General features: G+C 55.5%; 1 protein-coding gene and 1 non-coding gene across 7 annotated transcripts; both read right to left on the bottom strand.

Moving 5' to 3' along the window:
• On the bottom strand, positions 1–24,723 carry APBB1 (amyloid beta precursor protein binding family B member 1). 6 transcript variants are annotated; one of them, XM_036428277.2, is made up of 15 exons: positions 24,575–24,723; positions 15,362–16,117; positions 8,514–8,689; positions 8,362–8,418; positions 8,194–8,279; positions 8,027–8,090; positions 7,449–7,598; positions 6,951–7,078; positions 6,842–6,847; positions 6,444–6,558; positions 6,222–6,306; positions 5,895–5,978; positions 933–1,048; positions 658–834; positions 1–574 (listed from the first exon to the last, which is right to left on the bottom strand). In XM_036428277.2, exons 2-15 carry the CDS (start codon positions 16,101–16,103, stop codon positions 407–409), a joined length of 2,154 nt encoding a protein of 717 aa, XP_036284170.1. In that variant the 5' UTR covers positions 16,104–16,117; positions 24,575–24,723; the 3' UTR covers positions 1–406. The 6 variants fall into 6 exon arrangements, with proteins under 6 accessions (XP_036284170.1, XP_036284171.1, XP_036284175.1 ...); XM_036428278.2 differs by lacking the exon at positions 6,842–6,847; XM_036428282.2 differs by lacking the exons at positions 15,362–16,117; positions 24,575–24,723 and adding an exon at positions 10,956–10,973.
• On the bottom strand, positions 21,625–21,727 carry LOC118713883. Its single transcript, XR_004986429.1, has one exon. It is a non-coding gene; the product is annotated as a U6 spliceosomal RNA (small nuclear RNA).
• Positions 24,724–25,004: the final 281 nt, after the last annotated feature.

The following is a 25,004-nucleotide window of genomic DNA, read 5'->3' as shown; positions in this document are numbered from 1 at the left end:
GCAGGGCAGACAGACTTTATTAGTGATATCAGTACAGCAGAGGTGCCATGGAGCAGGGGGGAGGGGCCCGTGTCTGGACTGGCCCCCTACTTCAGCCCCCGCGGGACCCCACAAAGGTGGGGCCCGGCTTGGCATTCCTCCCGCTCCACCTGAAATGTGGGGATGGAGAAGACGGGGCTGGCTTTGCTGCTTCCTGTTCCTCTTATCATCCAGTGTTGTCACTTCCGTGAAGGGATCAGAGGTCTCCCTCCCCAACCCCTTGGCCGGGAACCCAGCTACAGAGAAGGGGCTGTTTGGGAGGGGTGTGGGGCTGAGGCCAAAGAATAGCCTCCAGGGCCCCTCCCAGCCCCGTCCCCTTGAGTTCCCTGGGGCCGAATGCAAGCAGGCGGAGGGAGAACTGAGGGCTTCAGGGGGTGTGGGCCCCCAGGCGTTTGGGCTTGAGGGAGCCCCACAGCGACTGGACGCCCCTGCGGACAGTCCACCCTACACGCCGGGCGACGGACTCCGCCGGGGGTGCGGGGAGGCAGGAGGTGGAGGCCTGGGAGCGGGCATCCAGACACTTCTGGTAGCGGAGCTGCAGAGAGACGGGTGGGCAGTCATTCTCCAGCCTGCCCCGCCGGGGTGGGGGGTCACCACCCCACCATCCTACCCACTTACCATGCACGCGGCCTGCACCGCTTCGGAGAGGCTGGCCGCATTGGGCTCGCACCAGAACATGTGGCAGCAGAAGGAGGCTGGGCCGGCAGCCATGATGAAAGCGAACGTGTGGACATCTCTGCCCACCGCCAGGAAGGAGAGGAAGCGCACCCGGCACTCTCCCAGCACTGCCTCCGTCTGCGGGGGGGAGGGGGCCCCGGTTAGCAAGAACCAGCCAGAGGGGCACAGGCATCTCATTGGCAGTTCTTGCCCTCCCCCCCACCCCAGGTCTTTACCTGCTGATGCAAGATGGTGAGGGTGGCAGGGGCCACGCTGACGTGACTTGGGGTCCACTGCTCCCGGCTGCTGGAGGACAGGACGGACTCCAGGGCCCCGTTTATTACATCTACCCCTAGAAGGTACAGATACACACATGGCACCACTGGAGGTAGGGAGAGGACCCCCGGATCTGCCCTAGACTTTCCAGCTCCGCCCAGTCAAACCCAGGGCCTTGGCTCCATCCCACTTCACCAGCCTACACCCCCAGGGAGCTGCACAGGTGGCCCCGCCTCGGTGCTCTCCTCCTGGGCTTCAGGGACTTGCCTCTGGTCTGGTGTCTCCATCCTAAATCCTAGGCTTGGCATTCTTCACTGTTCTCCCTCTCCTGCTGGCACTCAGAGGAGAACCCAGACTCCTAACCCCATGGGCCCCCTGGAGCTCTGACCTTGCCATAATCTGACTCACCACATTCAGACCTCATGCTTCGCACAACACCGACTCCCAAATCTGCCCCGCAGGCCAGTCCTCGCCCAAGACCCAACCTTTGTTTGGCTGAAGGTGCCCGTTTAAGGAAATGTTTACTCTTGTGTCACACCACGTGTTAAACCGCCGAGTGCCTTTCGACAGTCTCACGACAGATCCTTTTACAGATAAGGGAGCTCACAGAAATCAGGAAATCAACCTTAGGTCACATGGAGGGATGGGGTGTCAAAACCTTAGTCGTGCTCAATAATTTCTATAATGTTGCCCAAGGGCCAAGGAACCCAAGGCCCCTGGCTTTTACTACATCAACCAGCTTTTCCGTGACACACAACGGTTTCCTCCACTTCTGCTGGCACTCGGTGAGAATGCAGGCAGCAGCGCATGGCATGGTGGGAGGCGTGGGTTCCAGTCCCTGCTCCGCTCAGGACTGGCTGTGTGACCTACGTGTCTGCAGCCCTGCAGTGGCGAATAGTGCCATCGCAAAAGCATCCAATGGCCGGAACCGGTTTGGCTCAGTGGATAGAGCGTCGGCCTGTGGACTGGAAGGTCCCGGGTTTGATTCTGGTCAAGGGCATGGACCTTGGTTTTGGGCACATCCCCGGTGGGGGCTGTGCAGGAGGCAGCTGGTCGATGTTTATCTCTCATCAATGTTTCTGGCTCTCTATCCCTCTCCCTTCCTCTCTGTAAAAAAATCAATGAAATATATTTAAAACAAAACAAAAGCATCCCACGCAAAAGCACACGCCTCTGTGGTCCCTCGGGGCCCTCTGGGCTCCCACCGGAAACAGACTGCATGGACCCTCTTAGGGCAGAGGACAAATGTCTCCCTCCACAGTCCTCCCTCACGTTGGCCTTGCTCATCTTACCTCCGGCCGGATCAAGGCCCAGCTCCCACGCACGCACGCGAGGCCTCTAAAACCTGGCCTCCTCTGAGCTGTCAAGCCTCCTGTTTGCTCCCTGAGCTTCAGATGACTTTTATGGAACATTTATTAACATCTCGCCGGGACAAATGCCCTGCGAGGCAGGTGGGGGATACAAAATGAGAGAGGATACCCTCGAGGGACACGGAATGTTACGGAGGGCAAGGCCTCGGTCCGGAGCACACCTTCCACACACACACACACACACACACACACACACACACACACCCCGGACTGCCGAGGAACTCCCGATTCTCATCCTTCAGGTTCACCCACACGCCACCTGGGAAGCCTTCTCCGCTGCAGGCAGAGAGAGGGTGTGGCTGGGTCAACTCTGAGCAAAACATCTAAGACTGCTTAAAACCTCCCCTACACTGGGCTGGCACCTCAGGGACAGAAACCAAGTTCCATTCATCTGTGTGTGGCCAATCCTAGCACAGGGCTTTATCTGCTGAAGGATTTCCAGACGCGTGAGCAAGTCACCCTCAAGGCAACATGGGCCAATACCAGCACCCAAACTGGTATGACCGAGTCACCCACAGGAGGGTGTCAATGCGAGCAGGAGTGGGTGGGCCAGGTCAGACTGCAGAGAGCTGCGATGAGTATGACTTTCAGCTGTGATGTGTTATGGCAGAGAGAGTCTCAGAGATCATGCGTTGTGGATACGACCCTGAAATCAAGCTGCTTAAGAAACAGATGAGGCCCTGGCCGGGGGTGTGTCTCGGTTGGTTGGAGCACTGCCCCATACACCAAAAGGTTACGGTTTTGATTCCCTGTTGGGACACACACCTAAGTTGCAGGTTCAATTCCTGGTCTGGATACGTTTTGGGGAGTAGGAGAGGGGGCAACCAATTGGTGTGTTCTTTTGTTTTGTTTTTTTTATCTCTCTCTCTTTCCCTTCCTCTCTCTAAAATTAATAAAAAGCATATCCTCTGGTGGGGGGAAGCAGATGGGGCTGTGAGGGTGGGTCCTGGCCTCAGAGTGTGGGGAGGAACAGCGTGGAGGGAAGGGGAAAGCAGTGGAAGAAAAAGCCTGAGTTGGTAACAGCCCGGAGCTGAAACCTACAGGCTAACTGCTAGCCTCACACTCCCATCCCCCTTTCCCTGATGTGCATTCTTTTACTATGAGGTGTTGCCTTCCAACATACTCCATAACTTACTTATTTTATTGTTTGTCTCTCCTAGCTAGAGTGTCAGCTACCTGAAGGCAAGAATCTCTGTCAGTTTTGCTCATTAATGTGTACCAAGAACCCACAATAGTGTCTGGCACAAACCAGCAGTCCGTAGTCATTTGTTGAGTGAATGAATATTGCAGCTTCAGCAGGAGCCAATGCTAAACTCCCAGAGGTTCAGCCTAGCAGGTGTTGCTCAGTGGTTGAGTGTTGACCTATGAAGCAGGAGGTCACAGTTCGATTCCCGGTCAGGGCACATGCCTGGGTTGTGTGCTCAATCCCCAGTAGGCGACATGCAGGAGGCAGCCGGCCAATGATTCTCTCTTACCACGTATGTTTCTATCTCTCTCCCTTCCTCTCTGAAATAAATAAAAATGCATTTTAAATAAATAAATAAACTCCCAGAGTTCAAAAAGGGAGCAGACACTAAAGCAAGAAGTGAGCTTCGAGACCAGTGGTGTGAACGACCTGGCTTCACCAGAGCAGACACACTGAGCTAATGGACAACAGAGGGGCCATCCAGGGTTGCAGACAGATGGTTCAGTGCAGTGAGAACCTGTGTACGGTGAATATGGGAGTGGGGGTAATAACTGGAAGAGGCAACAAGGGCTTAGAAGCTGAGGGTGGGAGGGAGAGGAAATGAGAGGAAATGTGTAGGAGTCAAGCATCTCCTTTCTGCTTCCTCAGCGTCCTTTTCCACCTCCAAATCCACGTCTGCACAGATCCAACCAGAACAGCCACTCCTCTGCAACTCCAGCTCCATCCCCATCCTTCCTAAGAAGGGTGACTTCACTAAATGTAAGGTGCCGGTCATTACAGTCAGCATGGTTGAGGGGAAGAGGAAAGAACTGGAGGTGACCAGATTGAGTCCTAGGACCACCATCTCCTAGCTATGTCATCTGAGGCAAGTCTCGTTCATTCATACATTCGTCTGTCGGTTTCCCTATTCACCAAGCTTTGTTGAGTTCTTCCAAAGTGTCTTTTGACATGACACCCAACCACTCCGTGAAGCAGTCTTTTTTCCCCTGTGACCTTTCTCCCCCTCTCGCTATCCTTGGCAGTTTCACCCTCCTCCGCTAGCCATTAAGTGATGGAGGGCACCACTCTACAAACGCCAGGAAGCCAGGAGTCAACCTTAACGCCTCTGCCCTGCACCTCACATTAATCACCAAGGCCTACTGGTTTCAATTGTCTAAACCTCTCCCTCTCTGATTTGTCATCTGTCTAAATATCTCTGAGTCAACACACCCTTTCTCAGTTCCTTCAGAGTCCAAGTCGTTCCCCCTACTGCAAGGTCTCCTGCGTTCTCTACGTCCACCTCCGCCACTGCCCACGCCCCACGTACGGAATAACAAAGGGAGCTTTACAAAATCTAAACCTGATCCTGTCAACAGCTCTCCTGAAAACCCCTCCAGAGCTCCTTGCTGCTCTGAGGTTGAAGAACAACTCGCTAGCATGGCCTGTGAGGTTGCACACACAGTCTGTCCACTGCCCAGCTCCCCGCCTCATCTGGCATCACTGTACCAAGGTGCCTTCTGCTCTGGGTACCCAAATGACTGGAAGGATCTTCCCCGACCTCACTCCCACCTCCATCCCACTCGACATTAGCTCCTCTTCATTTTCGGATCTCAGTTCAAATGTCACTTCCCCAAATAAGTCCTTTCTGACTCCCTGAACTAAATGATTCCTTTCCCCATTACGCAGTTTCATAGCACCTTGCTACTTTCCTTTCAACGAATGACTCAACTTGTAATTACATATTTATTTGCGTGATCGTTTTTACCAGTTCCTATTTTTTTCCTACTGTAACCTTCATGAAAGCAGGACTATGGCCATTGTTTTCCCAGGATCTGGCACACAGTAGTAGGCTTCCTAGGTATTATTTGCTTAGTGAATGAACTGGAAATGTAAGAGTGAACCAAATAGCCTACCTTCAATTTCCTTATCTATAAAATGGAGATTATCATAATATAATCAAGCATTAAGTGACATATAAGGAAGTAATTTACAAACAATAAAGCTTGTGACAAATATGCTCCCTGGCGCTGCAGAGGCCCACAGCTGGTGCTATAACACCAAATCCAGCCCCCAGCGGCTGCCTGGTGTCTCTGATCATCGAAGACCTCCCTCCCAACCCAATCAAAGCTTTTCTGTAGGATTCAAGAGTGGGTCTCCCTCCCTGTGTGCCTGGCTCACTGGTTCACTCAGTGAAGGCATGCCCCCTGCGGTGACAGGCAGGACACGGTGCAGCTGGGACCGAGGTGGGACGCATTTGGAAGGACGGGGTGACATCGTGCACGAGGAAGGGCTGGGGAAAGAGGCGTTGGCAGGCAGAGGGTGGGTCAGAGCTTTGGGGTCGCGGGGGGGGGGGGGGGGGGTCCCTGGGTGCAGGAGACCATACGTACCGACAGGCTTCGCAACAGGCACGTTCCCCAGGTAGTAGACTTGGAACTTCTGTACCAGCTCGTTCTTCGGGGCTGGGAATTCCACTGCCGGGAAGAAGAGGAAGCTGAGCCGTGGTGGCAGATGTTGCTCACTCACTCCCAGTTCCCACCCTGCAGGCATGAGCTGGACATTCCAGTCAAGGCCCTACCTCCACCCTTTCCCACTTCCTCCCTTTAACCAAAGTCCCTCCACTCATGTGACCCAAAGAATTTAGCAGCCATTTTTTTTTTTCTATTTTCTGTCTGTCCAGTGGCTGATGCTGGACGTGGAGGGGTTGTGACACTAACCTTGGAAGGGGACATCCACAAGTTTAGAGTGGTCCAGAGAGAGCCCATTGACCAAGCAGCGGGCATTGCGCCGTTCCGCCATGATCTGAGGGAGGGAGGAGAGGAAGGGAGGAGCAAAGGAGGGTCCGTTAGGGCTTCCTAGCCCTAAAGCAACCCCCACCCCCTACCCCCACTCTTGTAGAGCGAAGGTGGCAGCTAATCCAGGGAGCAGATAGGTCGTGCCTTAGAGCAGATCTCATGCAGGCTGGTGGCGATGTTCTTGGCGGGGGCCTCACAGCGAAACACGTGGCACTTGAGCATCTGGGTCAGCTTGTCCCGAGCCACGTAGGCGAAGTCCCTGTTGGGGGAGGGGCGCCTCAGTGTCTCCCAGTGCCATCCAATGCCGCCGAGCCTGTCCCCACCTCACCCACACCCTCCTCCGGGGCTTCTGCCCTCAGATGGCGTCCTGTGGGTACTGCCTTCTGGCTGGAAGGGAGGCAGGCAAGCATGCCGAGGTGAGGGAGCACAGGCGAGCACAGCGGGAGGGAAGGGGCAGGGCAGAATAGGGCACTTGGGTACTTCGAGGCATCGAGGCATCAGTCTGGGAGTGGGAGGAGGGAGGAGGCAAACAGGCATAGTACCTCTCTCTGGGTCCGGCAGCACAAGAGAGGCAAAGAACAGAGTTAGGGAGGAGGGCCCGCGCTAGCTGCTGGCCAGCCCCCACCCCGAGACCCCAGGCCCTGCGCCCACCTTCCGCTGTCCCGCCCGACGCCCCACACGCGAATGCTGACGATGGGCTGGGCGTGCAGCAGGGCCTGGCTCTGCGGCTCCACCAGCTTCAGCGTCTCCTCCTCCAGCTGCAGCAGCAGGTCCTTTCCCTGCAGGCCCAGGACACAGGCACTTCTTGGGGCCTCCGCTGCCACCTCCAGCTCAGAGGAGGTCAGCCGTGGCCCTGGGACCCTTACTTGGATGCCAGACCACCCACCCTGCAGGCCACACTAGAGAAGAGATCTCACCCACCATCGCTTGCTCCTTTTATCATCCTCCCCCCATCCTCCACCCCAGGTTACACAGCCATCTCCCAAGGCCCCAAGGTGGGGTCACCTGGGATAGGCAGGCGCGCACACACACACACACACACACACACACACACACACCCTATCCCCCACCTGGGCAGCTCCGCTCTCCCATCTCTCACAGTTCCCTCCTCTTTTCCACAGCACCAGCCCCCGCCAGCCAGGCCCTCACCTCCCCCCAGCCCCCAGCCATGGGGTCGTGCAGGTTGTTTTTGTGGTAGCAGAGCTGCCGGATGCAATTGTTGACAGCCACGCTGCTGCGTCCCGGGGCCAGCTCCTCCTCGGTCATCTCCACCCAGCCGAGGGAGCGCACGGCGAAGCACTGCCAAACACAGAGGAGGGGGTGGGGTGGGGGGACTCCGCGGGAACGGCAGGCGCCCCTGACACAGGACACGGGGCTTCTGCTGAGACTCAGAACGTGGGGGGGGGGGGGGGGGGGTAGTTCGAAGCTGAGACTCAGAAGCGCCCAAAATAAAAGAGAACTGGCGGGAGGGGTGGCGGTCTCAGAAGAGACCCCGCGAGTACAAGCCGCCGGGGGCCCCCCTGCGGGACCCCCAGGCCCAGTGAAAACGGGAGCTCCTGCAGCTCAGACCGGGGGGGGGAGGGGGGTGCGGACACGGGAAGAGCTCCTGACTCAGGACCAGGGGCTGTGCTGAGACCAGAGGTGCCCCCCCCCGGAAACGGCACCAGGCGCTCTCCTGCACACGGATGAGCCCCAGCCTGGGGAACCGGCATGGGTCTTGGACAAACCTTGGTCCCTGGGTTGGCATTCCTTTGGGGCAGCTTCTCCTCCTCCGGGGGCAATGGCTCCGGGCTGGAGGCAGATGGGGAACACTTGGTACGGGCCCCAGACATGGAGCTGTCCCAAGGCGCCTTCCCAGTGCACCCCTCCCCCGGCTTCGTGCCTTCCCACTCACCTAAGGCTCTGAGCCGGGAAGGGCAGGGGCCCCTCCACGGGGTCCTTCAATCCCAGATCCATGGGGGCCTCCTCACTGGGTTCGTCCTGGGGGAGGGGAGAGAGGGATCAGGACCCAAATCGCGCCCCTCCTGCAGCTCCCCCTTGGCGAAACAGGCCCCCCACTCACCTTCCAAAACTCTCCATCCTCAAAGCCTTCTCCGTGGGCAAAGCCTGTCCAGGTGAGCTAGGAGGGGGCGGCGGCAGTGAGGGGGCGGCTCGTCTCGCTCCGGCAGCACCGCCACCCCTGCACCCCGAAACACAGCGGGCCCTTAGCCTCACCTGGGACTCCTCTCGGGGGCTGCTCCCCTGGGAGGGGGAGGCCCGGCCCGGGGGCTCCCACTGTGTGGTCCCCGTCGGGATGTGCCAGTAGTAGGTCCCTGAGGTGTCCTGAACTCTCATCCATCCAGCCGGCAGGTCGGAATCCGTCTCGAAGGCGTTGGGGTTCCAGAAGGAATCTGCGAGGCGGGGGCTTGGTGAGAGTCTGCCCACCCAACAGGCAGGCAGCGGGTGCTCATGTCCAGTCCCCTCCCTAAGCCCCCACGGTGGGCTAGAAGGGGTGGGGGAGGGCCGCAGTACAGCATGGCTCCTGCTTCCTCCTACAGCCTGCAGTCTGGAGTCGCCACAGGGGGGACCCCAGCAGGGAACATGGCTCAGGTCTCCTCCCGGGCCCTGCTCCCGGCTAATGCGGCCATACTGGGGGAAGGAGGGGAGCAGAGAGAAAGGAGGGAGCTTAGGGGCGCTCCTGTCACACAGCTCCGTACCTCAGGTGCACACGCTTACCAGTTCTCCTGCACACACATGTGCACACAGACACCCAAGCCCTACTCCACCCCTGTGCAGCCCCCACCGACACAAGGGTGTGTACACACGGCAAATGGGCAAACACACACACACCAACTCCAGGCATATACTAACGCAGACATCCTGTACAGAGGAAAGGTGTGCACACACCTAGGTAGGTAACTATGTCTGTACACACCAACCCGGCCATGCGTAAGTACAGAGACCACACCCACAATGACCTCCGACATGTGTACAGGTACCACATTCTGAACGCACACTCGGACATACGACATAGGTCAACCTCTGCCACCTGGATGCAGACACGGCAGACCTCGCACCTGGACCCTTACGGATGCAGACTAACATTCGGTGCACACACCACACACCTGTGACATATCGGTACATTCTCCCTCCCGCTTCCCCCCCCCCCCATCCTTGCCGTCACCAACACTCCAGCCCTGCGGCCCAGCTCATGCTTCCTCCGCCTCTGCCCTCCCTGCCAGCCCCAGCCCACGTCATGCCCAGCCCCCGGCCCTCCCTCACCTGGGCTGCTGTCCTGCAGGATGATGGCCAGGAAAAAGTCCTGAGAGAACATGGCGCTCGTTCCCAGCCCCTCCTGCCCGCACCCTCCCTCCCCGCAGCCCCTCCAGCCTGGCCAGCTGGGCTCACAGCCTGGTGCTGGGCTGCAGAGAAAAGCTCATCCCGCCCCCTTCTCACCAGGGCAGAGTGCTTGCCAGGCACGATCCTCCCCCGCCTGGAGCTCACTCGGGAGGGGCCAGGACCACCAGGGGAGGGGACCCCTTTGGGGTGGAAAGGGAGGGTGCTCAGGAGACCCCAGCAGCCCTTTTTCTCATATCTTTTCTTTCCAATCCTGGCTCCCCTCCTCCAATCCCAAATCTCCATCCCACCCCATCATCCCACAGCGATCACATCAGCGCCACCGTCGTGCCCCGTCTCAGGGACGGGAGGAGGCTCGGCCCCTCGGGAATCCCCCAGTCCCCCTGGGGCCCTGCAAGCCGGGAGCTCGGCACCATCAGGGTGTGGCTTCAAGGCTCCCGGGGATGCCTCCCTCCCCGGAGCCTGCCCAACAGTCTGCGTCTGAGAGTGGGCCCTGAGGGCATGGGTTCCAGTAAGCTTGAGGCCACTGGGCTCGGGGCTTTCCCAGTACCAACCCCCCTCACCTGCCAGGGCCCAGCCAGGCTGCAGCGTCTCCTCGGCAACCGCAGCACCAGGACCGGCTGGGAGCGCCCAGTCTGCTGACGTGCTCCGCGTTACCAGGGAGACCAGGAATCCTGACTGGTCCAAGAGGCAGCACTGAGGGACAGGCAGTCGGTCCCTAGACCCAGGCTGCTGAGCAGCCAGGCCCCGGGGGCTGGGAGTGGGCGTGGCTACACCGCGGTGGCTGCACACCTGAGGTGAGAGCTATCTGGGCAGCTGCCTCACCACCCTGACCTTCCAAATGGGGAGGGCCTGGGAGGAGGGGCTCTTGCTGCCCATCCAGCCTTCCAGGCAGCCGTAACCACCTCCCTCTCCCTCCACTCCCAATCCCCACCCTCAGGCCCTAGGGAATTAAAATGCCTGCTCTTCCACACAGAGACCTCCCACCGCCTTCCAGGCTGAAAGGCCAAACCTTCCAAGAACATCAGCGTGAAGGGCAGCCATGCCCTCCACAGCCACACACGTCTTCATGAAAGCCATCTCGAATTAGGGGGCGAATTCTCCATCTTCTGACTGAGCCGCACACACCAATCCATCTGCCGTCCCTGTCCGTCTGCACCTTCCTGCTTCAGAGAGCTTCTTCCTTCCGATCTGATCTGGAGGGGCCGCTCTCCTGCCCTGACCATCTGCGAGGCCCTTCTGGAGCCTGGCACATCTCCTCCGCCGCTACCTGCCTCCCGGTCACCACCTATTTCGACTATCATGACTCCTATTTCTTACCTGGATCATTGCAACAGCGGTGCCTCCCTCTAGTCTAGTCCCCACCAGTCTGGGCTGCACCTCACAGCGCGAATGACTGCTCTGAAATCTCAGCTGATGAAATGACTCTTTATTGTCCTCTCCTGGCCCTCAAGATGGAATCCAAATCCTTCCCCCTCCCATCCCCCAAGGTTTGGGTGTTGTCAGGAGGCCCTAACCACTGCCTCTCAGCCTTATCTCTGACCATCCCTAACCCTCCCCTCTCTCTCTTTCTCTCCCTGCTTGGGGCATGTTCCCCGTCCCCACCCCATCTTCTCCAGCCCAGCCTCCCTCCCTTCTATCCTCACCTGGCTATTACCAACCCCTCCCTCAGGCATCAGTGTAAAGGTCACTTTTCAAAACTAACCCACCCCACCCCACCCCAAACCCCAAACCCACACACAGGCAGGGTCAGATGCCCCTTCTGCACTGCCCATCACAGAGCACGGTGCTGATTCTGACTTGGTGCTTCTGTCTCCCCACTAGACTGGGAGTGTATGAGGGCAGGATCACCTGTCCCCTGCAGTCTGCATTTGCAGCCTTCAGGACAAGGCCTGGCACAGGGTATGCACCCCACGAAGGTAGTCGAGTGCATTCATTCGTTCATCATTCATTCGTTCACTTATGCAATCAATCAACAACTTTGTGGAGATGCTAACTTTGTGGGAAGGAGAAATAACTTTTGCTCAATTCTAGCCCATTCCTACAGGAGTCTAGAAATGTCTGTGGCTTTCATATACAATCACAAACTGTAGGCCCTTCCCTGGGCTGGCCCCACATGGCCACCCTCAATTTCCACAGCCTGCACCCTTCCTCTTGCCTCGCCAATGCCCTCGCTAAGGTCACTGCCCACGCCTACATTCCCTTCCCAGGTGTCCAGCAGTTCTATCCTCCTGCTCCCAGGTGCGGCTACCACAGTGACCATCCCAGGAGCCCTGAGCATCGAGCCCTCTCCATTACTTGGCCTGACTCTCACCCTTGGGGCAGAAGTAGCAAACCAGCAACCTGCAGATGGGTGCAAGCCGCTTAGCGATTTTGTGTGGCCTGCAAGGTGTTTTTTAAAAAAAAACAGAATTGACTGTTAACATTTAGAAATTGAGATAGTTCACAACAATGTCCAGTTTTCCGTTTCCCTTGAAAAGGTACATGAAATGGCTCCCTTGCGACTACATTTTCCCTACAAACAATGAGCTGGACTGGAAGAGCAGCTGCTCCCTTTAAAGGGGTCCAAGCCATGGCCATCGAAGGCCACGATGCCACAGAGGAGAGAGGCCATCGGACGCGGCCTTTGGTAAAGGAGGACTCAGTGGCACCTATACAGTGTTCCTGCAGACACACTCACATCCGAGTCTGAGCCCAGCTCTGAACTCACTGCCAATTCCAGTGAAGTGGACAAGTTCAGCACCACCACAGAGAGGATGTGCGAAGCCGACCGTGCAAACACCAGGGACGCACCTCCGCGGCTTCCATAAAAAAACGACAGGCAAAATGAAGACAGAGCGGTGGAGGGACCATATACAGATCAAAGGAAACTGAGAGACACATCAGCCATCAAAAGGTCAATATCAATACTTGGATGTTGATTCAAACAATAAGTGTTTTAAAAGGCAGGAAGGACATTTATTAGACAACTGGGAAAATGTAAACACTGACTGAATATTTGATGATATTAAGTGATGGTTGCTACATTTTTGTAGACTTGATAATGGTATTGTGAATTTTTAAAAAGAGTTTTATCTCACACGGCCGGCATGGCTCAGGGATTGAGCGTCAACCTGTGAACCAGGAGGTCACGGTTTGATTCCCGGTCAGGGCACATACCCAGGTTGGAGGCCCAATGCCCAGTATGGGGCATGCAGAAGGCAGCCGATCAATGATTCATTCTCTCTCTCTCTCTCTTTCTCTCTCTTTCTCTCTCTCTCTTTCTCTCTCTCTCTCTCTCTCTCTCTCTCTCTCTCTATATATATATATATATATATATATATATATTTTATTGATTTTCTACACAGAGGAAGAGAGAGGGATAGAGAGTTAGAAACATCGATGAGAATCATCGATCAGTTGCCTCTTGCACACCCTCTACTGGGGATGTGCCCACAACCAATGTACATGCCCTTGACTGGAATCGAACCTGGGACCTTTCAGTCCGCAGGCCTACGCTCTATCCACTGGGCCAAACCGGTTTCGGTCAATGATTCTTTCTTAACACTGATGTTTTGCTCCCTCCCTTCCTCTCTGAAATGAATAAAAATATATTTTTAAAACAAATAAAAGAATTACATCTCTTAGAAATGTATGTGCTGCCCTGGCGGGTTTCTCAGTGGTTAGGGTAGGGGTGTCGAACTCAATCAGAGAAGGGGCCAAAATCTAAAATCCAGCCTAAATCGCGGGCCGAATGGTTTACTGAACAGTCATAAACTGTCATTGTGATGGAAACGCAGCGGAGTGCAGTGATGACAGCGCGGTGCGGGCCACATTGCAAGGCCTGGCGGGACGGATTTGGCCCGCGGGCCTTGTGTTTGACACATGTGGGTTAGAGCACCAGGCATAGCACATGTCCGGTTCCCAACCAAGGGCATGTATCTCAGCTGCTGGTTCGATCCACGGCCCAGTGCAGGAGGCAGCCAATTGATGTTTCTCTCTCTCCCCACCTGCGCTCCCCGCCCCATCCTCCTTACTCCCTTCTACTCTCTCTAAAAATCAATGAAAAAAATATGGAGTGAAGATAAAATTTAAAACAATGAATGGGCAAGCATTTATGGATGAAATGTTTACTTCAAAACAACCCAGGCTGCGGCCCAGGAGTAGGTGGGGCTACAGATGTGGCCAGACTAGGCAGGTGCTGATAATTGTTGAAGCTGGGTCCTAGGTAAATCAGGTTTGTTATTCTATTCCCTCTGCTTTTGTATGTGTTTGCAAGTGTCCATAATAAGAGTTTTAAAAGGGCACCGTGTGCTGCCCTTGGCTCATCAGAACCACAGGCTTCCTGCTAAGGTCCCACAGTTCGGAGTCTGGGTTCTCACTCTGTCATCTGTAATATGGGCACAAAATGGTGCCTGCTGCCTGATGCAGGGCAGTCTTTCCTAATCTTTACCTACATCCCACTCTCCACATGCCCAGCTTGTGGCTACAGCCCACTCACTCTGCCCTTCACTCTCAGCTCTGTCTGCATCTCCACAAACGTACTAATATCAGCCAGCCAACGTGGAGACTCAACTTACCGTATTTTCCGGCGTATAAGATGACTTTTGAAACGAAAAAAAGCCTGCTCAGATTGGCCAGAGTCAGAGAGGCGGTCTATTAAAAAAAGAACTGGTGTTGCCTCAGAAGTGGGAGGTAGTTTTATACAGCGAATATAGGCCTAAACCTATGTTTTAACTGTAAAATTAGGGGGTCGTCTTATACACCAGAAAATGCCCTGCACCAAGACATACACTTAATGATCAATCCTTGGAGTCTGAATATCTACTCTTCCTCTCCCCCACATCCCCAAAGAAGTATATATTTATTATTCCTAACTTAGCAAATATTCTATTGCAGATACAAAGGATTCAAAACAGGATCCCCTGCCGAAACCGGTTTGGCTCAGTGGTAGAGCATCGGCCTGAAGACTGAAAGGTCCCAGGTTCGATTCCGGTCAGGGGCATGTACATTGGTTGTGGGCGCATCCCCAGTGGGGGGTGTGCAAGAAGCAGCTGGTCGATGTTTCTCTCTCATCGACGTTTCTGGCTCTCTATCCCTCTCCCTTCCTCTCTGTAAAAAATCAATAAAATAAATAAATAAATAAATAAACAAACAAACAAACAGGATCCCTGCAATGCCCAGCGTGTTGCACACAACGCTCCCCCTTTTCCACAATGGACCTCTGTCTGTGGACAGGCATGCCCAAGTCTGGCCCAGGCGCCTTGGTTCCTGTGCTGTGTGCCCCGATGGCAGGCTAGCACAGCGCCCCGAGGGCAGGTCTGGACTCAGACCTGGTTTAGAACCTCAGTTCTCCTGTGATCTCAGCCGCCCTGGGATTTCAGGAAAACTACTCAACCTCTCCAGGCCTCGTTCTGCCATCTGTAATACGGGCACAACACAGTATCCATGTCACAGCATCCTGAAGGTTAAACACGACAGAGCTGAGCACGGGGCCAGCGCCCGGTAAACGCCCCGTACACGGACCTGCTCCGCTGTCCATCCATCAGGGGGTGCATGACGGACGGACTGGTTAACGTGGTCAAACTCTCTCTGAGGCGGGAATGGCCTCCTTCAGGAAAGCCTGGGCGTGGCCTGCCGCAGACCGAGGACTCACCCCCAGGCTGGCCCGGGCCTCTGCATGGAGAGAAGCCTGCCCTCTGCCCTCTTGCCCGCCCACATGCCCCGTATCAACCTCCACAAGGTACCTGCGTCCTCCGGGGAGCCGTAGGAGGGGCTGCCCTGGGATAAGGTAGCCCAGCTGGAGTCCTCGTCGCTGGCCGCGCTGTTCCGCATGCCGAACAGGAGGCTGGCGCTCTTGCTGTGCTCTCGGGGGCCGTCTGCCAGGGCCTGGGATGCAGGAGGCTCCTCCGCACTCTCCAGGGGCTCGGGCAGCCCCGGGGGAGAAGACAAGTCCTCCTCCTCCTCCTCCTCCTCCTCCTCGTCCTCTTCCTCATCCTCCTCCTCCTCCTCTGCTTCCCCCGAGGCCTTCTCCTCTCCCTCGTCCGGCCCCTGGTCTTGGGAGCTGATGATCAGGTCGGGTCCCCGGAGCCCCCGGTTGGCCGCATTGTGGGCGGAGAGCTCCAGCTCAGAGTACAGGTGCAGCAGGCCTTTGGGGCCCAAGGGTGCCGTGTCGGGCTCCTGGCCGGCCTCCTCGGCCAGGGTCAAGGTCACGTTTCGGTTCTGGTCACGGTGGGCCGTGGCAGCCCGCCGGAGCTGGTTCTGGCCCTCCTTGAGCCACTTGGCATTGGCCGGGCCGGGCTCAGGCCCGCCGCCCTCCCCCATGGCGCTGCGCAGGTCTTTGGGTCCCACAGCAGTGCCCTGCAGCTTGGCGTTGAGCAGCTGGTTGTGGGCAGCGTGCAGGGGCAGGGGCAGGGGCAGGCTCAGGGCGGGGCCTCCGTGGCTGTTGGCGTTAATGGCCGACTGGCTCAGCGAGGATGGAACAGACATGGCCTTGGCAGGTCCTGCAGGGCAGGGTGGGGGTCGGGGGGAAAGGGAAGACCACAGTTAGACTCCAGGTCGGGAGAGCCTTCCCCTCAATTCCAACAGCAGAGCCTTCACACAATGGCTCTCTGTGCATCCCCACCCCCAGCTCGTCCAACTGGGGCGCCCTGTGCCAGGGACGCAGCTGGCGTGGGCCTGGCTCATGTGTTCCCTGGACACTGACTGCCCCCTTCCTCCTGCCACACTGCCACCCAGAAGCCCACCTCTGAGCTCCCCAGGGTGCGTTCCCATCCTCGTACACCACTGGGCTCAACCAGCCCCCATGCTGCCCCGCGTAGGGCCTGTGAGGTCAGGAAAGAAAGAGCCGCAGACCCAGCCCGCAGGGCAGGGCAGGGCCAGGCAGGGCCGGGCCCAGGGAAGACAGGTCACAGAGGAAGGGCCTCCGCTCCAATTCATGGCTCCCTGGTCAGTTGACGCTGTATTTTGGTGACTCTTTCTTTTTTTCTTTTTTCTTTTTTTAATACATTCTTATTGATTTTTTTACAGAGAGGAAGAGAGAGAGATAGAGAGTTAGAAACATTGATGAGAGAGAAACATCAATCAGCTGCCTCCTGCACACCCCCTACTGGGGATGTGCCCGCAACCAAGGTACATGCCCTTGACCGGAATCGAACCTGGGACCCTTCAGTTCCCAGGCCGACACTTTATCCACTGAGCCAAACCAGTTTCGGCTTGGTGACTCTTTCTATAAAGAATCTCACGTCGGGCACCGGTCCTTCCACCTGCCCCTCTAACCCAAGCCTGGGTCACAGCAGGAGTCTTTGAGCTGGACCCTCCAGCCCTTCAGGTCTTTGCCCAAATGTCACCTTCTCAGTGAGACCTTTCTGAATGCTCCCAAAACTGCAGCTCTGCCTAGCCGGCGTGGCTCGGTGGGTGAGTGCTGACCTAAGAACCAGAAGGTCACCGTTGGATTCCTGGTCAGGGCACGTGCCCAGGCTGCAGGCCCAGCCTCCAGGAGGTGGCATGCAGGAGGTAGCTGCTATGTTTCTATCTCTCTATCCCTCTCTCTTCCTTTCTCTCTAAAAAAAAAATAATAAAAACGTATTTAAAACACACACACACACACACACACACACACAAAAAAAAAAAAAAAAACACAAAAAACACAAAAAACAAAAAAAAAAAACCCTGCAGGTCACTATGCCTTCTCTCAGCAATCCCCAAATCTTCCCTAGCACCTAACACCATCTAACAAGCTATTATTTTTTTAAAATATATTTTATTGATTTTTTTACAGAGAGGAAAAGAGAGGGATAGAGAGCTAGAAACATCAACGGGAGAGAATCATCAATCAGTCAGCTGCCTCTTGCACACCTCCTACTGGGGATGTGCCCACAACCAAGGTGCATGCCCTTAACGTAGGGGTGTCGAACTCAATCAGAGAAGGGGCCAAAATCTAAAATCCAGCCTAAATCGCGGGCCGAATGGTTTACTGAACAGTCATAAACTGTCATTGTGATGGAAACGCAGCGGAGTGCAGTGATGACAGCGCGGTACGGGCCACATTGCAAGGCCTGGCGGGACGGATTTGGCCCGCGGGCCTTTTGTTTGACACATGTGCTAATGGGAACTGAACCTGGAACCTTTCAGTCAGCAGGCCGACGCTCTATCCACTGAGCCAAACCAGTTTCGGTAAGATATGATTATTATTGTTGTGGTTGCTTTTTAAATTTTATTTTTAAAGTTGATTTTAGAGAGAGGAAGGAAGAGAGAGAAAACAAAGTTGGATGTGAGTGAGAAATGTATTCGTTGCCTCTCCCATGTGCTCCAACAGCGGACTGAATCCACAACCTGTGGCTCTGTGCTCTGACCAGGAATGGAACCCACCTTCTGGAACCACCTGAGCCACACTGAGCAGGGCTATTATTGTCTCCTCGTGACAATAATGCCAGTTCTACACTGTGAGGATCTGTCTTTTTATTTATTTATTTATTTTTTCCTTCAAGGCAGTATTCCTAGAGCTAACCCGGTCCTGGCACAGAAGAGGAACTCAGTGCACAGCTGCAGAATTAACGTTGGGATGTGCCCTCCCCTCTCCTCCAGGCCTCCTTGTAGCATCACCACTGCCCGTTCCAGAAAGCACACTTCACGGCGCCCCAGCCACACTCTGCCTGCCCTCCTGCTCCGCAGTGACTGCCATGCATCCTCACAAGCCATTCACGGGTCACCTTCTCCACTCACCTCTCCTCCCAGCCCCATTACCCCAGGGACCCCACCCTCAAGCTCCCAGCCCACCCTCCCCATTTCCCCCGACCTTCCACTACAGGGCTACTTTCCTCCCCTGACCCCCACCACAAAGTGCTCGCCCCCTGTTGGCCCCCACATCACAGCCCATGCCTCCTGGCCAACCACTTCCCAGTTCTTTCTCCTCCTGTCCCTGGTCTGTCCCTCGTCGACAGCCCCTACCATGACACGCTTACTTCCCTGGCACTCAGGGCTGTCTCTTCCTGCTTGAGCCTTTTCCCAACACAGCTCTCCCTCACTGAGTGGCCCTCCTCACATGCCACCTTTCTCTCTGACCCCCACTGGACAGTTCCATCCCCTTCAGTTCTCACCTGAGCGTTCTGTGTCTCCCTGTGCCCCACTAAGAAGTCCTTTCACCCCCCGACCCACCCTCTGCCCAGTTCTCTGCCACCTCAGGGTGGCTCTCAGCTCCAGGCACAGGTTGCAGCGAGGTGTTTAGGCTGCCGAGCAAGGCTCTGCCACCTCTCTGGGAGGGTGGTGGTCCTGAGGCAGGAGCCATAGCTCGCCTTTTACGTGCCTCGGACCCTAGCACAATGCTCTGCAGGCAGCTGGGAGGTAAATGGGGAAGGCCCCTGTCTATGTCTGCCTCCTGTGGAACTGCCGGTCTGCTCCGCGAGGCTCCACCTGGGCAGCGAGAAAAGGAAACAGCTCTGCCTCTACCCAAAACCACCGCAATCCTCCCAAAATGGAAACGGGGTTGTGTAATTCCCCAGCTCGAACGAGAAGATGGCTCGCCCTGCCTTGAGGATAAAACACCCGGGCTCATTAGCAGGACACAAGAGCCTCCTGCGCCAATCCCGGAGCCCTCTCCTCCGGGACCCCCTCCGCCTGCCTCCTGCACACCGCACACTCAAGCCACGTGAAGGGTGGGGGGTTCTGGACCACGCCACACTCCCACTGCCCCGGCTCTTCGTTTGGAATTCTAGCTCCCCTCGTGAGAAACTCTGCTTCATGTTTCAAAACGTGGCTCAGGGGTCACAGCTCTGAAGCAGTAAATCTATTCCTTTTTTTTTTTTTCTTTCTTTTTTTTAATATATTTTATTGATTTTTTTACAGAGAGGAGGAGAGAGGGATAGAGAGCTAGAAACGTCGACAAGAGAGAAACATCGACCAGCTGCCTCTTGCACACCCCCTACAGGGGATGTGCCCGCAACCAAGGTACATGCCCTTGACCAACATCGAACCTGGGACCTTTCAGTCCGCAGACCAACGCTCTACCACTGAGCCAAACCGGTTTCGGCAAATCTATTCTTTTTTTAAAAATATATATATATATATTTGTATTGATTTCAGAGAGGAAGGGAGAGGGGGAGAGAGAGAGAAACATGAATGAGAGAGAATCATTGATTGGCTGCACACCCTTCTGGGAATGGAGCCTGCATGCAACCCAGGTATGTGCCCTTGCCTGGAATCGAACCTGAGACCCTTCAGTCCGTAGGCCGACGCTCTATCCACTGAGCCAAACCAGCTAGGACATTAAGTCTATTCTTGTTCAGCCCTCTCTCCCCATCCTCAAGGGACCAATCCCTCCTTTGTGTCTCACAATACCCAATACTGCATCCCACCAGCGCCTCAGAGACCACTGGTGTCTTGCTCAACTTCACTTTCCCACTCACAACGCGAGTCCACCGCGCACCTGCCACACGGCTGGCCCTCCGTGTGGAAGGAAGGGGAGATGGGTGGGGCAGACAGGGTGAGAGACACCGGGAAGCTTGAAACTCTTTGGAAAGAGACACTAAGATAGGCTGGTGTGGCCCCACGGGCTGAGGATGGGCGATGGGAGCGTAGAGAGGGTGCAGGAGAATGGAAAAGGGTCCTGAGAAGGAAGTAAGAGGGGCCTGGGGTGCAGGACAGGTGTGGGCCGAGACCTAGGGGGAAAAGGAGCAAGAGGGTTTACTTAAACTGGCATCCTGGCTCTTAGGCTGCTCAAGAGTGCCGTCTCCATGAGTTTCCGGAGGTGGGAGAGCCGAGACCTGGCAAGCTCACGCTGAGTGCTTCCCTAAGGCAGCGGTATAAGCTGGGCGTTGCAGAGGTCAGGCTGGCTGGGACTAAGCTCCTTAGCTCTTGGAAGTGTGGTCTGGGAGGGGCACAGGCACTGTGAGGCTGGGGCAGCAAAGAGCCTGGCTGACTTCAGGGCAGCCTTGTCCACCTCTGGCCAGCAGGGGAGAAAGTACTGGGGGAGGAGGGGGACCCTCTGAGGTGGTGGTGATCACACTGCCTTTGAGATCAAGGATGACCAGCTGCCCGATATCTTCCAGACCCCACCTCTGCCCTCTCATGGGGGTCATCCATACCTGGATCCTCTTGAAGGATGGAAAGAGCCGAATGGGTTCTGGCTCAAGGCAGGGACTTGGGCAGGGACTTGAGGGTGGAAATTAAGAGAGGTCACTAGACCTGAAGAAGCTGATATCAGACTATGGGGGAGGGGGGGGTGTATCCTGCTCAAGGTCAAGGGTCTTCTAACCTGGTCGCTTATGCCAGGCACTCTGCATGGCATGGGGGAGAGTAAGGAATAATAAAGAAATGGTTGCCCTTGCTGATTTGGCTCACTGGATACAGCATCAGCCTGTGGACTTAAGGGTCCCAGGTTCGATTCTGGCTGAGGGCACATGCCTGGGTCCCGGGCTCACTCCCCAGGAGGCAGCCAATCAATGATTCTCTCTCATCACTAATGTTTCTATCTCTCTCTCCCTCCCTTCCTCACTGAAATCAATAAAAAATGTATGTTTTAAAAAGAAAAAAAGAAATGGTTCTTCCTCAGTGGAGCTCACAGTCTAGTGGTGAAATAGTCATTGAACAGGTCGTCACAATAAAATGTAATGCCGGTATGTAGACTAGTACGTGGCACCTAATCGCACTCCCTATTTGTTGAATACATGACTGAGATGATGGGGGAAGAACAGGACACCGCAGCAGCCTGAGGCTCACTCTAGCCTAGAGATCAGCAAAGACCTTCCTGAGGAAGGGACTTTTTAGCTAAGGCAAGAGCACAACTCTCCTTTGACCACCCCCTGCACCACCCACCCTCTCAGAGTGCCATCTCCATGACCACCCACTCCTGATTCAGAGAGGAAACGGAAGCCATCGGTCGGGAATTTCCTCAAACATACGGACTTGCTGACTTTCAGGACCTACCACTTGGTTCCTTCCTTTCATGCCTTTCCAGGAATTTTATATCACTGCTTACCCATTTTATTTTATTTTATTTTATTTTATTTTATTTTTAAATATGGAACACTTCATGAATTTGCGTGTCATCCTTGCACAGGGGCCATGCTAACCTTCTCTGTATCGTTCCAATTCTAGTATATTTGCTGCCAAAGCAAGCACCCCATTTTCTTTTCTACACAATCAATCTCTCTTTCTCAATGGGATCTACTATTGTATCTCCCAACTTAAAACACACACACACACACACACACACACACACACTCTCTTTTTTGACCCAACACTCTTCCTCCAGTGCTACTTGCTGCTCTCTCTTTTCCACACATCCCCCAACAGCCATTTTCTCACCTCACACTCACTTCTTAACCGTTTCCAATCTTGCTTCCACTCCCGACACACCTCAGTAGCAGCTCTTACCAAGGTCAACATGGCCCCTAGGCCACTGATCCAACAGACACTCATAGTCCTCCTCTGGGTTGCACGCTCTGCACATTTGACACCATGGGCCTCTCATCCAACTTTCATCCATGGCTTCTACATGCTACGTCTCCTGGTGTCCTCCCTACACTCTAGTTTCTATCTGGTGGCTTCTTAGACCCCTTTGCTGCCTCATCTTCCTCTACCAGCTGGAGTTTCCCATGTTGTCCTTATGCCCTTTGGTCTTTCTCACCTACCATTCAACAGAGGTATTCATTCATGCCCGTAGCCTCAGTGACCATCTCTATACCAATGGTTTCCCCTCCACCAGATCCTTGTCTGAGCTCCAGACATGTACATATCTTTCTACTCAACATCTCCACTTGGATGAGGTCTCAAGACTAACATGCCCATTCACGGTTCTCTTGCCCATCCCCTAACTGGCTCATGGAATGATATGATCAACCATCCTGAGTAGGGTGTGTCAACCATCCATGACACTACCTTCTCCATCATTCCCCATATTCAATCCATCCCTAGGTACTGAAAGTTTTTCTCTCTGAAGACATTTCTAGATTTGATCTACTCTCCACACCTACTACCATCAGCAATCTGCATCAAGAACGAAGACCTTTCAGACCAACATTTATAAAATGGCCTCAATTGTCCTGCTCGGTCTGGCCCCTGCCTTCCTCTCCATCTTTGGCACGTTGTTCTCCAGCCTCACTGGCCTTCTTTGATTCCTCAAATCATCATATTGTCTCTTTGCATGTGATTTCACTTCTGCTAAGAACCTCCTTCCCCTACCCTCTCAGCCTAACTCTTACTCATCGTTTACATCTCAGTTCAAACGTCATATTCTCAGAGACATCTTCCTTGACCCTTTCTTCCTACCCACGAGACCACCAAGGCACCATCTACCTTTCCTTCGTGATATCTATTAAATCTATAATTTTAGTCTTTTCTGATTCCCCCTTCCTGTAGATTGTCAGCTCCATGGAACAAGGACCTTGTCTATTCTGCTCACAATTACATCTTCAGTGCCCAATACAATACCTGGTATATATTAGGTGTTCAAATAGCATTTGTTGAATGAACAGATGATCAGATGGATGCTTTTTTTTTTTTTTTTTTTTAAGGAGGGGAGGTATGCTATTAGAGTAGCCAGCCAAGGGAAAAAGGTTGTAACCTAGATTGTTTGGTAGCAGTGGGGATGGAGAGAAATGAATGGATGTGAAAAATATTTTAGGTAGTGGATGTGACAGAACTTGGTGGCATTAGATGTAGAAGGTGAGGCAGCAGAGGTTAACCTAGACTGTTGCCCAGGATTCTAGCCTGGGTAACGAACTGACTAGAAAGTAACCATTTCAGAGGGTTAAAGGAACAACAGACTCGGAAGAAGGGTAGAGAGGGAACACGGGGAAGATAATTAACTCAGCATGGATCCATAGGTTTGAAATTTCTATTGTACTTCCAAACGGAGGTCGTGAGGGCAGTTGGATATTGAATCTGCTGTTCAGGAAAGAGGGCTAGGCCAGATGCATAAATGTGGGGACCATCAGCATGTGTGTATGAAGCCTTGGGAATGAATGAAATGCCCAAGGAGAAAGGGCAGAATGAAAGAAGACCACTCAGGACAGAAAGAAGAGCCTCGCCAGCATCTAAAAGAAGAGGAAAAAGGTAGCAAACGAGACCTCGATCGAGCCAACAATGCCAGGAGAGAATCCAGGGAAATGCTTCAAGGAGAGCTGACACCCGCCACCGAATGAATACTAGGAGAAGGGTGACGGAGAGTGCCCACTGGAGTTGGCCACATGGAGGTCTCAGGTGACCTTGGCTGGAGCGGTTTCCGTGGGTGAGGGACACAGAAGAGCCAGCAAAGCGGCTTTAAAAATGAATGGGAAGTGAGGCAATGAACACAGCGAGTGTAGACAAGGTTTTGGCTTTGAACAGTGGAGAGAGCTGGAACTACGATAGAGGGTCTGGGGATACAAAAAACAAACAAACAAACAAAAAAAAAAACGGCACAGGCATAGGAATCAAAACAGCTTCGGAATAACCTCTGAATGGGCTGTGGGAAAACCGCTCCTAATGAGTGGCCCTGCGAGTGCTAGGCCTCCGTCCGGGCCGAGCTGGGGACACAGCCGGCCCCAGGGCACGCTCGCTGCACGGTCGCTAAGAGCGACAGAATGCGGCCTGGCAGATCCCAGGCCTGGGACACTGCAGGGAAACCCGCGGCCTCTGCCTGCCTCGCCGCACCTCCCCTTCCCAGCCCTGGACCTCCCCTCCCCCCCGCGCCCCATCCCCCACCGTCCCTCCCTCCGCGTCCCCCCATCCTCGCCCCTGTTCATCCCGCAGGGGCAGGGGGTACAGGCCGGGGAGGGACGGTGTGAAGCCCGAAGTGGGATCCCCCAGGAGGCCCGGGGACAGTGGGAATGCGCCCGGAGAAAGCACTGCCCACGGGGATGGGCCGGGCCGGGGGACGGGGGGGATCCGGGGCGCCCTGGGGAAGGGGCCGCGGGGCCGCGGGCCGCTGGGGGTCGGGATCTGCCCGCCGGGGCTGGGCCCGGGGCTGCGGCAGCTCCTACCTGCGCGGGGAGGCCCCAGGCCCGGGTGGCGGAGGCGGCTCAGGCTGCGGGACTGGGGCTCCGCGGCGGCTTCTCCATCACAACATCCCCGGCCCGGGAGCGCGCGGGCCGCGGGGCTGCGCCCGGAGCGGGGGCGCGCGGGGGCCGGGCGCGCGCGGGGAGGGGAGCCATCTTAGCCGGCGCGGGCGCCCGCTCCTCGGGGCGGCCCTGGCCGCGGGGTCCGGGAGGGTCCCACCCAGCGTGGACCCTCCGGCCTCGGGGAGCCCACGGCCGCGCCCCCGCGGCCAACCCTGCGCGCGGGCCCCGGGTCCCACGGCGCAGTCCCCGCCTGTGCGGACCCTGCGCGGCCGGCGCCACCCCCTCCACCCCGGCCCGGAGTGGTTCGTGCGCGCCCGCCGGACCCTCCCCGCGCCCCCCGGGGCCTGGACCC

Source organism: Pipistrellus kuhlii, unplaced genomic scaffold, assembly GCF_014108245.1.
Source record: "Pipistrellus kuhlii isolate mPipKuh1 unplaced genomic scaffold, mPipKuh1.p scaffold_m20_p_9, whole genome shotgun sequence".
Taxonomy (NCBI): Eukaryota; Metazoa; Chordata; class Mammalia; order Chiroptera; family Vespertilionidae; genus Pipistrellus; species Pipistrellus kuhlii.
This window is presented reverse-complemented; position numbering and strand designations above follow the sequence as displayed.